This window comes from Poromitra crassiceps, assembly GCF_964638095.1.
Source record: "Poromitra crassiceps genome assembly, chromosome: 13".
Lineage (NCBI taxonomy): Eukaryota > Metazoa > Chordata > Actinopteri > Beryciformes > Melamphaidae > Poromitra > Poromitra crassiceps.
In genome coordinates, this window is record NC_139644.1 from 17,538,624 (window position 1) to 17,557,453 (window position 18,830).

At 45.3% G+C, this 18,830-nt stretch overlaps 1 protein-coding gene across 1 annotated transcript in view; it reads right to left on the minus strand.

Moving 5' to 3' along the window:
* Positions 1-1,325: 1,325 nt before the first annotated feature.
* Positions 1,326-18,830, minus strand: part of pde4a (phosphodiesterase 4A, cAMP-specific) — a 25,705-nt gene continuing 8,200 nt past the window's right edge. Inside the window, exons 7-15 of the mRNA XM_083649061.1 lie at positions 13,781-13,874; positions 13,504-13,667; positions 12,597-12,695; positions 12,305-12,469; positions 12,059-12,158; positions 9,967-10,121; positions 9,677-9,799; positions 9,028-9,210; positions 1,326-5,957 (exon numbers count right to left, since the gene is read on the minus strand). Coding sequence (XP_083505187.1) covers positions 5,466-5,957; positions 9,028-9,210; positions 9,677-9,799; positions 9,967-10,121; positions 12,059-12,158; positions 12,305-12,469; positions 12,597-12,695; positions 13,504-13,667; positions 13,781-13,874 — 1,575 coding nt within the window. The 3' untranslated portion in view covers positions 1,326-5,465. The remainder of the gene's footprint in view (positions 5,958-9,027; positions 9,211-9,676; positions 9,800-9,966; positions 10,122-12,058; positions 12,159-12,304; positions 12,470-12,596; positions 12,696-13,503; positions 13,668-13,780; positions 13,875-18,830) is intronic.

Genomic DNA, 18,830 nt, shown 5'->3' on the forward strand with positions numbered 1-18,830 from the left:
GTTTTCTTATTCGTGTACTTTCCGCAGACTAGATGCCTTTGCGGCACATTGCTGCCTCTAACGGGCGGAGGTATTACTGTTTCCCAATATCCGAAGTATATCGCCTATTTTCCTCGAAATGGGGCTATAATTAAAAAAACTGGAGCCTTGAGAGCATGAAAAATACTTGAAATTGTTTTTTCAGACCATAAACTCATTTGTAAAGTGTTTATTTAAGACAGAGACCGAGAGAGAAGTTGGCTCATTTCACATAGAGTTGAATGGACGTTCAGGGATGATGTTACACAAGCTGCGCCCCCCACTGGCCATTTGAGAGTATGGCAACTTCCGCATTGGCCTCAAAAAGAGACTGGTGGCCTTGCCGACTGATGGGCACCTTTCACCCCGCTTTTGGTCATGGGGGCGTAAACCAAGGAACCGGAAATAAGTGCCCCAAGAAATGTCTATGTTGCCGTTAGCGTGACGCGGCGAGGTTACGTTAGCTGGAGCCTGAAAAGAACAACACAAGTTGTATAGTAGCGTTAGCACATTTCTAGTAACTGCCGAGGAAGGTTTCTGGAGAGCCAAACACAATGGAGTACTCGCCATGTGAAATCGTATGATCAAATGTCCATGTCTTTCCCAGCACAGGCAGCAGAGATGCTTCAACTGTTGTACTCGATCCTCCATTATCGATAACAGCAGACAGACAACTAGCGTTATAACTATTCCATCAACTGGCCATTTGTTTAAAAAGTAAAGCTTCTGTATTGGCTTAAAATATGTGAGATTGTGAATCCGCAATGTTTCTACAAGAACTTCTTCAAAAACTTCGTTCGGTACGTCCATCTTTTGTTTTGTTGTTTGCCGTTTTATTTTCTGATTCGTTGTGTCTAATTCTCAAGTTACCGAGCTATTTCCGCTGTTACTTCCTGTCTAGGACGGGCTCTAGGCCGGAACCAGGCAGGGTGACAAAATCACTTGTGAAGTGAACGGAGGCCAGGCTCTTTCTCGCCGAGAAGAGCCTGGTGACGCGAGGTTACACTGCAGGGCTCTTCCTAAATAAAAAGGTTTTTAGGCTTGTCTTGAAAGAGTCCAGACTCCAGTCCTGGTTATACGCACACTGTAACCAACCCAAGACTTTGATTCCACTACGTTTCAAAACAAATATCTTGTCAATTTATTTCTATCATGCACACTATGATATCAAACATACTACAAACATCATATTTAATATAAAAATCTTACTTTATTTGTAATTTTAACACACTTTACAGTACCGAACAGTGAAATAAAAGAAAAATATACTGATATATAATATTGTTTTATATATAGATGTTTGCTTATTAAATGCATTTATTCACAAAATGACACCTCAGCTCTGTCAAGAGGAAAAACTTTCATAAAAATAATATAATAAAAAATAACTTGGACACATTTTACACATTACAGCAAGATCATTTACAAATATTACAATCATTTCATGGTGTTTTTTCCACTTGTATAATCTTTCTAACTTGTGAACAAAGACATGAATTAAAGCCCATCAGAGAATTATTCTCAGAGGAGTCAGTCTGTGGCAAAGTAACCTGACACCGACACCAATGGGAACCAGCTAGTTAGGCCACCAGGGGACTGACGTTTAGGCTATCGGGCTAGTGATAAAAGTTACTAAGAAATAGAGGTGGGGATCATTCTAGAAATGGCCAAGTTATCAAAGGACACGTGTTATTCACTTGCTATCATCAAGTCACATCCTATGTGTGTTAATCCACTTACATTTGATTTTACCAGTCACCAAAACGTCACTCTCACATGGAATATTGATAGAGAATGACAATTTTCTTCAATTATGTCTCGGGATGGGTTAACATCGACTACTGCACAATGGGTGTTTGGGATTTGGCCCGATGGAATATAATCAGGTGACTGCCAAGGACCAAACCTCCAGCACAGACTGTACACGACCCTAAACACACTGCCTCAAAACCTGCCGAAATAAAGTGCTGGTACAAATATCTTTATTTTTAAAAATGTGCACAATTAAAAAATGTGACAGAATGTTTCAATGTTAGCACGAGTAAGTGAAAACAACCGGAAAATGAGAAGGTGAGGATGTGGCCTGCAGTGCTTCAGTGGTTCACTTAACAACCTTAAGTGGTTATTTGTCAATCATTACGACTTGAATAAATTTGTAATTTACAATCCGATATTACATTATATACAAGGGTGATAATGCTTATAGCTATATCATCAATACATGATTACATTTCCAGACCATCCACCAGAATGATACAAAAATAAACTGTACACAAACTGTTCAAAAGAAAACGCTTGAGAGACATCCCATGGTTTTCTTTTCATCATTTAAAAAGAATGGCAGCAATCAATCAATTGAATAATTTCTTCATAAGAAACAATTGCTACAGTATTGTGTTTGTATGGCAATTAAATATTAGTGTTTTTATAGCTTATGACATAAGAAGCCACAAAAACAAAGCAACATCTCGAAAGTAAAAGGCCGATGCATATGGGAATCTTGTATTTAAGGAACTACAATAGTAATTTTGGATTCCCATTCCACCAGTTGGAAGCCTGTGTGGCAACCCCGCAGCTCTGCTCCATCCAGCGACGGAGCAGGTCAAAGGTCAAACACACTCAGGCCTCTGACACACCAAGCAGAGGTGTCTCTCTCTCTCTCCGGACGAGCTCAGTTACTGACCTGCAGAAACCAGCTCTCACTTGCTTCTTCTTTTTTTACCCTGTGAAAAGTACCTAAACAAAGTGTGACCTATTTAAGCTGTGCTGATCCAATCATAAACACCATTCAACAAGATAATAGCGATGCTAGTGAGTGAACAGATGACACATAACATGACATCTCTATCATCCGACCCTCACTCACTCCTGACCCCACACAGGCACGCACGCACGCACACACACACACACACACACACACACGCACACACACACACACGCACGCACACACACACACACACACACACACACACACACACACACACACGCACACACACACACAGACACACACATACACGGTCAAATCATCATGTCAACAACAAGCCAAAACAAGTCCATCAGTTTCAAACAAAAGAACAACCTCAGAGAAAATATTCAACCACATTTCCTGCAACACCTTTATGTCATTTGCATAAAGTCATGGTACCTTCCTGATTAAAAACTATTAAGACATTCCTTATGTTGGCCAGAGCACTGCAGCAACATAATGACAAATTGGCAGCAATGTTTCCCTTTCCCCCTCCAAATGCAAATGCTGGATACATTGTGTATAGACACACTGACACTCACAGAAAGAAGCATACAGACATGATATAAATATACTAGGATTTCTATTATATATATCATATAAATCTACTTACTGGCAGGTATGTATCCTGCATCTGACGTTAAGGCAAAAAAGCGTCAAACATAACAAGGATGATTGGGGACTGCCAGACTTCCTTTTGGCCAAGTCACTCTTCTTAACCCCTGACATTCTGCCTCCATGATTTTCTTTTTCTTCTCACATCTGTGTTCCTTCAACACCTTCTCATTTCCAGGGTGTCAAATTATGCCGGTTTCTCTTTGGGTACCTTTCTCCTCATATTTGGATGTGCACGTTCCTCCAGTACAGACGCCAGAACTTCCTGGTTTCTTTCTAAAGAGGCAAGCATCATCGGCTCTCTCTTCCTGGTTTACTTGGCCGTTCCCCCTCCTCAGCCAGGTAACCGCCTCCCTTGCCCCCCTGCGTTGGAGGAGCCACCGCTGCTGCTGCTAGACTTTCGGCTCACGGCAACGTGGCTGGGTTTAGGCAAGTAAAATAGTGGTTGGGTTCAGGCAACAAAAGCAACTTGGTTGGGGTTATGATCAGGATTCAAACCAGTTCTGACCTACTTAAACCTCAGACTGTTGTTACGTTCAAGACCGCTTTCCAGATGGTCCTTCTTCAGCATAGCCTATTAGGCCTACACATGCCCCCGAAGGGCTCGACAAGTTGGCGTATTTTGACGCCCTGGGAGTGAGACTGAGTTGGTTCCTTCGAATCACTTCACCCGTTAAAGTTTCTCATCCTTTGCTTTGGTGAGAATTGTTGTGTATGAGGAGACATCACACAGTGCAAGTGGGTGTGAGTCCGAGATGGCATCTGAAACTTTGTTCTGCTGATGAAATTATTCTATAACCCTTCAACATATTTAGCAACTGTGGTAAATAGAAAATAGGCAAAACATATGCTTCAAAGCATCAAATGGCTTATTCTCAGAAAGTTAAAAAAAAATCATTCTAATAAGAAAAACCATAAAGTGGAAATAGTCTACTGGTGGTTGTGGTGGTGGTGGTAGTGAGTGATTGCTCCGTGTCTAGAGTTCTGCGTTATATTACCAGGAGAGCAACAAAGGAAGACGGCTTAAAACATAACGCCACAGAAACTGTACGTGTGCGATACACACCACGATACCATGAACAGTAGAGATAGATCTTTAACGAGACAATCAAAAATGATAACAAAATCAGACACCAGTGTCCCACAATGCATTGCTTCACGACAGCTCCATTCAGGAAGCTGGTGTTTCAGAAAGGCACAGAGCCATCTTGCACCAGTAGCACTCCTCGTAAAGGGAAAAGGGGTGATGGGACCCGGCGGCCCATTCGTCGCAGCATCTTCCTTTCCTTCCATGTCTTCCTCTCTCCTCCTCCAACTCTGTGGATATTCCTAGTTTTCTTTTCCGACAGAAATGGAAAAAAAGTCACGTAGATCTCTTCTGAGGAGAACAGTTTCCGTTGAGATTCTAACAAAGATGAATTACTAATACTGACTGACACTAGTTAATACTCCATTAAGAGAAAGATGGCTTTTTCCAAACAGATTCATTACTACATCCATGTCCCTCATGTACACTGTATGCACACATACAAACACACACACACACACAGTAAAGTATGGTAATGTGTGTGTGTGTGTGTGTGTGTGCGCGAGTGCGCGCAAGAAAGGAGGGTGTGCGCGTACATGTGGTATTGCATGTACAGTACTACACAACTGCATGTGGTCGCAAGTGTACATGTGACTAACTAATTTGTAAGTGTGCATGTTTATCAAGAGCGAGTTTGCCTCTGTTTCTGTCACCTCACATGTGTGTGTTTGTGTGTGTGTGTGTGTGTGTGTGTGTGTGTGTGTGTGCATTCCACTACCCGAGTGCTACGCTGTCTCCAGATGCCCGTCATTAACGCTCTCCTAAATTCCTCTAAAGGCTAAAGTTCCTTGTGAAATTAGCCAGAAGGACTTGTCACCCCTCCAAATCTACAGTTGCTGTGTAATTAACTTCTCTTTAAGCAATTTTTTTAATTCCCTTTTTGAAAAATAGATTTAAAGGTCTGTATTATCACTGCAGCCTTATTTGTTCTGGGTTTGGCCATCGAAAGGATGAACAGGAGAATGTGTGCAAGTGAGGAGGGACATACATGAGCAGACCTCATGTATCTTCAGCTGGCGAGGAAGAGTCTAACTCCTCCTCTACAGGACTCGTGTCAGAAAGTCTCTCCTTTTCAGGTCTCGCTTCCACCTCCTCCTCCTCCATTGCCACCTCTCCTTCCTCCTCTATAATGTCCCCGTTCTCCTCTGCTGCCATGCCTTCCTCCTCCTCCTCCTCCTCCTTCTTGCCCTCCTCCTCCCCCTGACTGCAGTCGGGTGCCACATGGTTGGGCGTGGTCTTGTCCCCCTCCTCTCCCTGCTCCTCTTCTCTCGGAGTGTTCTCCTCGAGGGTGAGCTCAAACTGGAACTTGTCCATGCAGGCATTGAGCTCCTTGTCCTGGCACATGGGAGGTGGTGAGGGGCTCTGCGGGATGGTGCTCTGGTACCAGTCCCTGTTGTCCTCCAGAGTGTCCAGGATGTCCTGGGCGTCAGGGTGCACCAGGTCCCCCCAGGTCTCCCACAAAGGGTGGACGATGTAGTCAATGAAGCCCACCTGCAGTCGGGAAAAGGACAGTATGACGGATGGATACAGTACATCAGTGATACTGAACTGTGCGGCCCGCGATGGAATTGCAAAAAAAGTTTTTTACAGTTCACCTGAACGCAACAGGCAAGATACCTGCTGAATAAGTGTCCAAATGTTCATGTCATTCTGGCCAATACTCCACTTCTGTTATAGCATTTCAGTCTGGAATATGGAATATCTTTCAATAATCTATGATTTAGCTGCTAAATTGTCAAATACTGCCGTCTGCTCGCTACCCAGGCACTTATGCATGTACTTAACCTAACTAACTTAACCTAACTAACTATCCGGTGTGCACAACATTGTCAGACTAAACTCCGGCTGACACCCCAAAAACCTACAATCCACAACATAAAAATGTATAGGCCTATTGTTTGTTTATTAACTGGCCCCTGGCCTTCTATCATTTCACGAAAGTGGCCCCCGGGCAAAGCAAGTTGAGTATCCCTGCAGTACATCATATAAAATAGCACAGCGGCTCAGGCTGGTCCCCAAAGTGGTGTCGGGTGACCACCAGGGGTCCTTGATGGGCCCTCTGCTTATGAGGAGTAAATTAATTTCACTGTTATTTCACACCCTATAAATTAGCACAGAGAAAATGTGTGAGGATGACTGGTCTAATCACAGATGACAGATCACTCTCCCCCACTGTGGTTATCACCCCACCTTATTAACAGTTATATAATTGTGTCATATCCATCAGCAAAGGACAATCTTATCACATGAGGATCTGTGGTCTAATGGCTAGGTATCTGAGCCTGAGGGTCCTTGACATGAAAAGGTTTGAGGCCCCCTGATTTGCATGCACGTGTGTGTGTGTGTGTGTGTGTGTGTGTGTGTGTGTGTGTGTAAAATTGTGCATGCACAGTAATAAATGTTCATCCAGATGATAAAGTCTCCATAACTGCTGCAGCTCGCTCGCCCACACAGACAGCGTTTCTGCTGCAGCGCTACCTTCCACAGCACCTAGCAGGAGCCGAGCTGCTGCTGTCTATTGCTGCTGCGCGCGGCACGCGGTACAAACAGGTGAGACTCTGAACCCGAGCTGCGCTGCCCAGGCCCAGGTGTGGCTGCTCTAACCTGTTAACACGGGCGCCCGAATGAAAAACAACAGGTTGCCCCATGTCCTGGCCGTAAGAAGGGAGAGGCAAAGTGTAAGGAAGTTTGTTGAGTTTCGCTGGATCTTAGGTAAGAGCTCGCGAGGAGTGATCGGTTAGAACCACAGAGATGTCTTTCAGGCTTTTATTGGGAATATCCGGCAGATAGCAGGGCAAGCAACATACAGAGTAGTAGAGATATAGGTAGCTAGCTTACATGTAGCAGACAGATAGACTCGTGTATCATGTGCAGAGAGAGAACAGCATAGCATAGTTTTTACACCTCCCACATTCGAGGTATGACATCATTGGTGATGTCACAACGTCCCGGGAGGTATGACATCATTGATGACCTCACAAAGTCAGGTCTGACATCACACAGTCTGGAGACAGCCTAGACCACATATACAGTAACTGGAAACACACGTGCCTGCCCTTGCACAAAATTGAATAATGTCACAGCATTGATATAGCTATCATAATCTTATGCCAAATTATTAGGGCCTATTACACACACACAAAAAGGATGAACGGTCATTATCAAAATAGTCTCGCTGGCCAGCCTCCTCTCCCTTCCGTCCGAGGAGTCTGGCGCCGCAGGTCTCCATAGTAAGATTGCGATGGGCGCCGCTTAGGGGCAGTGCCCTTGGAAAATAGTTTCAAACAATCCAACTTGCCGTTTTCAGCGTGTAGCAATGAGCTAGCATGTAGGTTTCTGCCGTTAGCTTGCTAGCTAGTTAGCGTTGTTGTTTTCACTGCGGCGGCAGGGCACTATTTACAGTGACACACAGCACAGGTCGGAGCCAATGACAGAGCTTGTAATAAGCCGGGAGGGGACATCCGGCTGCCACCGAAACAGTCGCTCCAATGGGAGAGCAGAGTAGAGCAGGGGAGGGTTTATCCGAGACCTGCGGCGCCAGACTCCTTGGACGGAAGGGAGAGGAGGCTGGCCAGCAAGACTATTATCAAAATAAGTCAGAGTCCTCGTCTCCAACTTCCGAGTCCGAATGACTGAATGCTCGAGTCCAAGTCCAAGGTATCAATGCTCAAGTCACAAGTCCCGAAAATGTGTCCAGGACTCTGACTCGAGTCGGACTCGACTACAACACTGGTGTGTACTGTGTGCATAATGTGCGTGTGTGTGTGTCTCCATGTTTGTGTGTCAATCAGTGGCGCCGGAACGAGTTTGCAATTAGCAGGAAGGGAGTTTTTTTGGACGTTTGGATGATTTTTAACCATATTCAGAGGAATATCTAATTTTAAATTAATATTAGGATTATACTGTAGTGATTATTCAGTATTTTCTCCTTTTCTCACTCACTTGGTGACCTGCTCTCCCTTTAGGTCGTTTTACAATTACACTACAACAGACAGCAACACAGGCAGAAACACTGAACTTATTATTATTATCATTATTATTATTATTATTATTATTATTATTATTATTATTATTATTATTATTATTATTATTATTATTATTATTATTATTATTATTATTATTATTATTATTATTATTATTATTATCATCACTTTGAAACAGTACAAAACTTGTCATCTCAACACAAAAATAAAATAAAACTAACCGTATACTATACCATTATAGCAGCAGCCAATGACAACACATTCAAGCCATCCTAAAGTGCATTAGTGAGTGCAGTACAGAGTTCGGGTCTGTCTGTCTCTCAGGTGTAATAATCCCACAACGATCGCGGCAAGCATCACAGGCTGTGTAAACAGAGTAAAGTGGGCTCTAAGCATCATGCCCATTGTAAATGAGGGGGCAATTGCCCCCTCAGATTTTTGAGAGAGAAAAAAAAAGCATAAAAAAAAAAAAAAATCAGGGGGACCCCATTTTTAGGGGGAAAAAATGTCCCCATGTCCCCATGTCCCTATGTCCCCATGTCCCCCTGCTTCCGGCACCCGTGGTGTCAATCCTTTACCTGGCTCTTTTCCACAGACGCGGTGTGCTTGTCGCACATGGGACTGATCTCCATTCCTCGCTCTCTCTCCTTGTCTCCCTGCCTGAAGAACTCTTCCATGATCCTTTCTGTCCATTGGCGATAGACAGCGAGGGGCTTTGTGGGGTTGCTCAGGTCAGCACAGTGCACCATGTTCCTCAACACCTGCACAGACACACACAGTTGGTTGCATTTCGGGCCAGGACATGTAAAGCTCTAACGTGTGTGGTGTACAATATGCATGACTCAGATTTCAGTTAGCAGTGGTTCTCAACATGGGGTCGGGGACCACCAGATGCTCTTCTTGAGGGAGTTCCAGAGGGTCCCCAGCAAATTGATGATTTGTTAAACTTCAGCATTATCTCATTTACAAGAAGTGAACACAATTTGAGAATGTAGAAGAATGATCATCGTTTCTCTGTTATTTCTACCTGCAATACAGATAATCAGGGAATTTGGGACAAAATCATATGTAACAATAAAAATATTCTAATATTTGGATCTGAGAAGCAATATCCCATGTCCTTGGCCCTAACGTGGACTAAATTAGGGGTCCTTGATATGAAAAAGTTTGAGGAATCACTGATGTATTGAAATACTTAATACTGTGTGTTCAAAAGTCACAACTCACCTGTATCCGGTCAGTGTAATGGTCTAGCAGCAGCACTCCAGAACTTGTCACCTTCTTGGTTTCCACCATAGTCTTAAGGTCTGCCAGCAAACTCATGTGTTTAGACATATCCGTTGCCAAAACCTGGGAAAGAACATTTTAAATAAATGTCATTGGTGACGAGAAGCGGGGGAAAGAAAGCGTAGGAAGGGAAGGAGAAAGAGAGGCAAGGGACAGAGGAAGAGAAGGAAGAGAAGGAAGTCAGGAAGTTATCTTCGTGGTGCAGAAAAGCTGCAGTGACAAGGGCTCACCATATCAATAACAAGTTTCCTCAGGCTCTGTCTCTGCCTCTTGCTCAGGTTCTGGAAGATGTCGCAGTTCTCCTCGTGGAGCAGCTTGAAGCCCACGGCCAGGTGGTGGTTCTCCAGCACAGACTCATCATTATACATCAGGGCTAGCTCTGAGTCTGGGGGGGGGGGGGGGGGGGGTGGGCAAGCACCGTACAACACACATGGGTCAAAACACAGCAGCATCGGTTTAGCACCATATTAGCACCATCATGCTCCGATCAGTTTGGGCACCAGATGGCAAATACCAATGCAGCTGATGGGCAGGGTGATGCATGGAATTTGTTTTTCAGTGCCTTGCTGAGGAATGTCTACTTAAAGGAGAACGTCACTGAAAAACAATGCTGATATATTTTGCACATGAAAAAACTGCAAAACTGTTTACAGTTTTTTGGGATATATGTGAGATCATGTGCAAGATATATCAGCATTGCTTTTCGGTGAAGTTCTCCTTTAAAGCATGGTATAATTAGTAATCAAGGTTCAACATTAATTGTACTAATGCAGTGCCCATTGGCCCTACTGCTGCACAGATGAGCTGCTGTGATTCTGATTGTGATGTCATCAATGCAGCTGAGACAGGCTCTGATTGGTAGAGCACAGTCCAGCTCCAGCCAATGATGTCATAATCGGTTACCGAAAAGCCCCAAATTTCAGTGAAGGCAATAAAGTCTTACTTATATACTCAAAAAATCGACAATGACTTACACTAAAGACAAACCTTTACTAAGTAGAAATTTTAAAAGAAACCAATAAAATACCAATAATAATGTGTGACTGGCCATTTCGTCAGGCCGTGCTCACAGAGTTGTCAGGCAGCCTCTCCTCTCTCTCCCCAGAGGGTTTTCATAGTCCACTTCCCTCACTCATTCACTTCCCTGGCTGATTCCAACTGACTCTCCATGGTGCTGAACCTGTGTTCACTTTTGGCCACTAATTAGCCATTTTTGCCCATTTAGTCGGCCCTAATTACCTCATTTGAAAATCAAGCCCCGTTAGGTCACCCACAGGGGTGCTCTTTACACTTCCTGAAAGATTAAGTGCGATCGCACATAAAATGGTAGAGCTGTGGCTGAACACAATTCTGCTCACTCACTCATTCACTCACTCACTCACTCTCTCTTTCTCACTCACACACACACGCACGCACACACACGCACACGCACACACACACACACACACACACACACGCACGCACGCACACACACACACACACACACACACACACATGCCTGTGTTTTGCTGTAATTTTGATGTCTGTAATGCTGTGGTATCTTTTGCGATGACACGTTACATGTATATTTCAGTTTGTGCGTTGAATGAATGTAATGAGTGATTGTTTTGATATTTATTGGGGACTACGGATGTAAATTAGCATTAGCTAACTCCGGCATATTTACATGTTTTCGTATATAGAGGCTTCTGTATTTCTGAACATGTCCATCAATGTGCATTGTCCCGTCACAATAAACCAATAAAGTAAAGTACACACACACACACTTTGCATTCTTATTACAAGGATGTAATGAAATACCACTGAGTTGAGGTTGGACAAAGCTAAGGGGTCAGGTGGGAGATGGCTGACTGTAGAAGTGGTCAGTTCTGATTCTTAGTATTACTGGACAATCGGAGATGTCTGAAGGTGCGGTCATAACTGAGGCATAGCTCCTCTTTCAGATAGGGAGTTGGCAGAGCACTAGACTGGAAAGAGCTGAGGCAAACCGTGAAGATTCATGACCTAACATGATTCAACAGGCTCCTTTCTGGCTTCTGTCCAACAGTTGATGCTGGCTACTACTCAGGGTCAAATACCACACAGGTATGCTGTACCCCTGAGCTCGCTGGAAATATGATTTATACTCCATCACCAGGCCAGGTGTACTCACTCTGAAGCCGTTTAGCTTTCTTAGTACACACAGCTTCCTATTTGCTCTGGAGATCGTGTTGTCTTCTGTTTTTCCATGGTGTTTCCCCCCATTCAATTTAATTTCTCTGTCATTCATAGGCCCATCGATGTCAAGCTAAATGGTGTATGTGCCTTATAATGCAGACTCACTGGTGTTGATAAGGAACTGGTTGGACACTCCTGGATGGTCCACGTCGTGGATGGCAGCAGCAAACAGTGCAGCTAGTATCTCTAGATCAGTGAACACAGCCTGTCAGAGGCAGATGAAGGAGAAGAAAGGACAACAATCAATTCACAACATTTTACAGTAATGCCTCAATGTATTGTGTCTATGAAGCCAAGCCTAATGTTATCCTACCAGGTGCCTGTCCTCAGTAGCTCAGTAGAGTTACTTACATCCAGTGCTGGTGTGGACAGCAGTACATGAGTAGACTGTGTGACATCTGCGGCATGGAGGCTGTTGTGGTAGGCCACATTGGCATGGTAGTGGTCCTCCAGGGTCATCACATAGGTGACAAACGTATCCATGGGGATCCGAAAGGTCTTCAATAGATCCCTTTCCTGCATCAGAGACAGACAGCGGGGGTGGAGATCAGCGGTGACTGAGTCCATGCTGTGTGCTAGCTAGCATGGGTGAATAATCAGTGAGATGAGATCTGTGGTAGAAGACCCAGCACCTCTCTCTCACCTGGAAGATGGCAAACATCATGCAGCTGAGGGGTCGGTTATTAGAGAACTCTGCCACACGAAAGATATTAAGGCCCCACTTGTTCAAGTCGTCCAGCTCCTGACGGCACAACAGACAACAATAACGCACATCACTGCAACGATCGATCTAGATTGTTCTCTACCTTACCACAAAGCTGCATATTACAGTATGTGATCTTTAGATTAGATTAGATTAGACTAGACTAGATTAGGACAGATTACATGAAACTTTAATGACCCCCGTGGGGAACCTTGAGTAGCTGCAGCAGCAGCAGAGAGGATATAATAAGAATAGAGCAAATACAGAATAGTGAAGATATGGCAAAAACTAATGACAAGAAGAGAACATGATGAGAATAACACAAGGGGTAAATAAAGTGTCCTAAATTACTTGACACATTTAGAGCTTTGAGGCGGATGTGCAAGTGTGAATCTTTAATCGTTTTGTGTTGGAATTAACTCTTTTGGTATTAGCTACCCACTTTCCCTCAACCTACTTCAGTTAGTGGACCCAGAAAAGCAAGGCACAATAGTTTTCTTTTTATTAGTTTAAGTTTAATAACCTTGCCTTTGGCAGTGTCAGGTTCTAAGTTGAAGTGCTTTAGCAGTTTAGCTGCTTTAGCTGGATTCTTTCTTTAACTGTTCACAGTTTCAAGTATCCAGATGGAAGAACATGTGTACAGAAATGTGTGCAGACGTGCAATTGTGAATTGTAAGCTATTTACATTTACATTGTAGGAACTTACAGAATGACGATAATCTACGCATACATTGAAATGTGTCCAAATATGCAATTTTCTCTTGGTTATCCTGTGTGTTATGTTATTGTGTGCATGTGCGTGCAGGGTGCCCCCTATTATGTGACTGCTGCTCATGCATCCATTTACCCTGGCTAACGCGTCTTCCTGTTCAGTCTTCACGCCGAAGCGAGGCATAGCAGAGTTGGAAAGGCTGGAGCTGTGAGTGAGCTTCTTCACACCACTGATGTGACACATGGGCTTCTCCCTCTCCCTCAAGGTCGGAGACGGGATCTCCACCTCGTTCTGCTTATCTGCGGGGGTCAACAGTCAGGGGTCAGGTAATTCTATGAACTACTGTACAGTGCATGACATGCTATAGTGGTTATTCACAGTCTGTGACTGAGGCATGGAAGGTTTGCTTTACCTAGAAAGGTAGTGGAGATGTATTCTGACACCTGATTCCCTGAGCGACTCATCTCAGACAAATGGGACAGCTCCCGGTTCAACATCCTCTTGAACTGAAGGGAAGACAGACAAAGACAGTGTCTTCAATAGACAGAAAATGTAAAAGCTGGTGCTTTTGTTTGAGCTGACAGAAAGCCTGATCAAAAGTCATGACGTTGTTTTAACGGAGGCATTTAGTGTTTCGGATCAAATCAAACTGTAGGGATAAGCAGTTCCCGTAAACCCCCAGAATAATCAACATTGTACTTTATATTTGACTTGTTTTGATAAGGAACAGCAAAATATTCCAATGAGTTAAGCATGAGAAAAGACATTCTGGTTCCATTCAGTAAAAGATGAGAAAATCAGTCATGAATCAGACCTGTCCTTCCTCTCAGATGCGGACAAACAACAACCCAATTCAGTGTGCTCATATTTTGATTACCATATACAGTACATTAATCAGCATGTTTACATGTTTTTCTTCCTAATTATATGGCAATCTATTACATAGTGTACATCAACTGCTGGTACGCAGGGCCTAGGAATACAAACACAAGACGACGACGACGACGACGACGACGACGACGACGACGACAACAACAACAACACATTATCCATGCAGAAAACACGGTTTCTGAATGTTATCTCAATGGGTCTGACATTTATTTATTATAGCCATGGGTGCAGTTTGGAGACAAAGCCCATTTAGCTTTAGCTTTACCGATTCCCAGACAAGCAAGTCACGTGAAGGCGCAGTGCGATTCGGACAAGAGCCCTCAGTCTGTGTCCTACTGACTGATCCTTCACACATAACAATCTCCATGGCAACCGGAGTGGTTGCCTTGACGACTGCCTCCTCACAGTCAGTCCTTCAGCTTGATGTGAGAGCGGTGGCTGCTCGGGTGACAATCTGAGAGAGGAGGCAGGTGTCTCTGACCTTTACCAAGGTCAAACCTCCCCTTCTCTGCTGTCTTCCTCTCCACCTCTCTCCCCGTGCTTATATCTACTCCTCCTTCCCTCTTGAAGTAAACAACACTCTCCACTCTCGCCCTCTAGCTCAAAAACCTTCGTCTGTCACAGACATTGCTCCACTTCTCCTTCCTGCCATTTCAGGCACTTCATATATTCCCACCATCTTCCTCTTGTTCTCTATCGGTTCTCTCTCTTTTTTCTACCCATCCAGTCGAGCCTGGTACTGGTTACATGGCTCAGCATGATAAGCCAATCAGGTAGGTGGACTGACAGCAAACCATATAAGCACTCAAACAGAATAAGCCAGCAGGAGCTACGTAAGCTAGTCAAGACCAGTGGCACAATTAAAGGGTGACTTTGCAGATTTTCAACCAGCTTTGCATCGTTACAAAATCAGTAGTATAATGCAAATTAACAATATTCAACTTCCCTCCATCTTGCCTGGACCAAGAGCTCCCCGTTCATTCACAGTACTTCCTGAACCAAATGACTCATATGACTCATTTGGTGCAGCAAGTTCTGCGAAAGAAGGTAGAGAGAGCAATAACGATAGTGAAAAAAAATGATAGTAATAGTGATAGTGATAGTGACAGTAATAGTGACACCATGGCAAAACTGCTCCACATGACATCATTATGACATCATTTGGACCAGGAAGTTCTGTGACTGAACAGGGAACTCTCGGTCCAGACAAGATGGTTCAACATTATTCATTTGCATATATACTACCAATTTTGTAATCATACAAAGCTGGTTGAAAATCGGCCAAGTGGCTCTTTAAGCAGCAGGCTCAGCCCAAACCTCTCTCTCTCTCTCTCTCTCTCTCTCTCTCTCTCTCTCTCTCTCTCTCTCTCTCTCTCTCTCTCTCTCTCTCTCTTTCTCTCATTCCCTATGCTGTAATGCTGAGTCATAGCTGCCAACCAACATTTCCACGGTGCCAGTCTGAGTGCCAGGGCAAACAACACTCTTCCTCTGACACTGACTTATGAAACAAACACCGAACAGACGTGAGTCCTAAGTGCCTATGATCGTGCATGCCGTAACACATAAACACACATATACACGTGTGCACAAATCCCTCTTGGATATCAAAGAGGCCATTCATTCTGGTGTTCCTTGGTCGATGTGAGCCACTGGACTACTAAGGCCTGTGCATTCGATTCATCCATTCAGACTGGGAAAACATGTATATGATGAGCAACAGAGTGGTGAATAACATACTCATGCTGCTGTGGTCATAAAACACAAATACGACAATGGCCAGAGCTGTGGTCAGGAGAGCTTGGTTTTGGTCAGACAATCATAGCATATCACAGACGACACAAACCTTGCCATATCAAAGGAAACCCCTATTTGATCTAATTAAAGAACATACATTTTATACAGGATGATGTCACAGCAGAGGAAGAACACTGACAATACTGAAATTATATATCCTCTTATGGGGCTACACAGAAAAATCGGTAACACTTTACAATGAGGGTACATTGATTAGGGGTTAGTTAATCCTTAATAATAATTAACTATCCGTTAATTAACTGTTAACTAATGTGTCTAGTAATCATTTACTAATAGTGTTCACTGTTAGGGTTAGTTAATGGTTAGGGTTAGTTCATGGTTTGGGCTAGGGTTAACTAACCCTTAATACGCATTAACTAAGGGTTAGTTAAATGCTTATTAAGCATTAACTAACCGTTAATTAATGTACCCTTATTGGAAAGTGTTACCGACAATTCGTCTCAGTAGCGAGGCACTAAGCATTGCCCTTCACGGACAATATGCTTGGCTTCCTGCAGTGTTTATTGAGGCCAGCCTCAGGTTAGGGAGAGGGGGAGAGACAGCGATGTGGAACGCAGGTGTGTGGAGGATCCAGATGGATATCATGTGACACTGCAACGTACCTGCAGTAAAAGCAGACTGGACTATTTATCTCAAAGTCCCAAAGCCATTTCCTTAGATTTAGGGAGATACATTCTCAAAGCACAGAACTGTAAAGCAGGTCAGCAAAGGGTAAGAATAAGGCTGATGCCTATAAACACTAGAGCAGAGTTAGGGCCGATAAGGATGGGAACAGAAACCGTGCAGGAAAATATAAACACACCAACATTCTGCAGGAAAATATAAACACACCAACATTCTGCCTCACAGTTCCTCACAAAGGCATTGCTACCTTCCCTCATCATATACATATATTTACATCATCTACTTGTCTCTGACACATAAAATTCACAAAACACCACCTTGACAGTTGACACTACCATAATAATGAAAAAGAATCTGATGAAGGTTTGTGTACCGAAACGTTATTCTTCCTCTCTTTAAACTTTTTAATTGCGAGTGAAGCAGACAGCGTGCAGGAGTCCTTCGTTTCACAAAACACTACCATGACGCTATCAAAAATATTGGACTCTTGAAAACATACACACATAGAATATGGAGCGAGCAAACAGATGTGTTAATGCATGTGGGGATGTAGAGGCAACACTTGAAGAGTCCACAACATCTATCCAAGATGGCAGCCCCCGGGCACTGTTTGCCCTCTCCAAGCTCTCCAAGCCCTACCTGGTCCCACCAGCCGATGAGCCAGGGCCTGGAGCAGGTCTCACAGAACAGGTCCACCAGGGGCGTCCTGCGCTCTGCCGCCGTCCCGGGCCCCTCCAGAACCCCTCCGCCGGCCGCCCCGAGGTCCAGCTCTGCCCCTGCCCTCCCCTGCAGGGGGCTGTAGCTGGAGGAGCGGGGCAGCCGGTAGCCCCCGGGCACAGGCGAGGGGCAGGGCAACGGGGCCGGGTCAATGGTCTCCGCCACACCCATGTTGAGGGTGACGGGGGGCGTGGGCCGATGGCACAGGCAGGGGGCGCCGTAGTGGAGCGGGGTGGGGGCACTGCGGGTGCCCCAGTGGCATGAGGGCGTCGTCAGGGTGTGTTGGGAGAGGCCGCAGCCAGCCAGGCCGGGACACTCCAGAGCGACAGCTGCCCCGAGGAGGGGTGAAGGGGCGGGAGGGGCGGGTGAGGGCAGAGGGAGCTGCGGCCGACTGTCCTTCACTACATGCAGCTGCTCCGGAGCAGGCCACCCGGTCAGTCCAGAGTCGGGCCCCGGCCTCAGTGCGGTCCGAAGAGGAGGGTCCACCCGATGGGCAGGCCAGGAGCCCCTGGATCCGGCTGCTGTAGAGACTACATCTCATCCCATTTGCTGTGCAGAACTGACCCAAATCTACCGATGACTGCAGAGTAGAAGTGGACGGGAGCCGAAACAGGGAAGATGGAGGGAGAAGGAGAGGGAGAGAGGGAGCAAGGGACTGTCTGAAGGGCACAGAGAGGAGCGATGGAGGGAGAGAGGGGTGAGAGAGAGAGAGAGAGAGAGAGAGAGACAGAGAGAGAGAGAGAGAAAAGGAACAGATTTTGTACCGAGAGCAAAGTCAACAACTAATATGCTTGACGAACAGCTGTAGAAAATAGAGGATGGAGGGGAGAGGGACGGAGAGGTGGTGACGACAGGACGGAAAGATGACCGTAGTACCGAGTGATGGAGGTAAGGGGAGCTAGGACGATGGAGTGATGGAGGTAAGGGGAGCTAGGACGATGGAGTGATGGAGGTAAGGGGAGCTAGGATGATGGAGTGATGGAGGTAAGGGGAGCTAGGACGATGGCAGGGACATCGGGAAAGGGAAGAGGCAAAATGAGGACGGAGAGAGAGAGAAAGAGAGAGGGCAGTGCAGGCAGGCCTGTCAGTAGCAGACGGTCACACCAGAGCCCTGGTCTGGAAAAACAGGCTCCCTCTCCCCGTGTCTGCCGCCCCTCCCCCACAGCGCCGATCCAGAGGCCCGGCACCAGTCCTACCGGTCCATCAGCCTGTCTGTGCTGTCTCACAGATCCCAGCGACACACGCAGTCAGTCAGTCGGCTGGTCAGCCTGGCTCCTGCTCGCCCCGTAGCCCAGACGCCTGCTCCAACTCAATCCATGGCTCAGCTGGCCAAGATGCCGGCGGTCTAAATCCTGCGGCTTCAGGCTCCCCGTCCTCCTCCTCCTCCGATGCTCTGCCTCTTGCTCCGTTTCCCT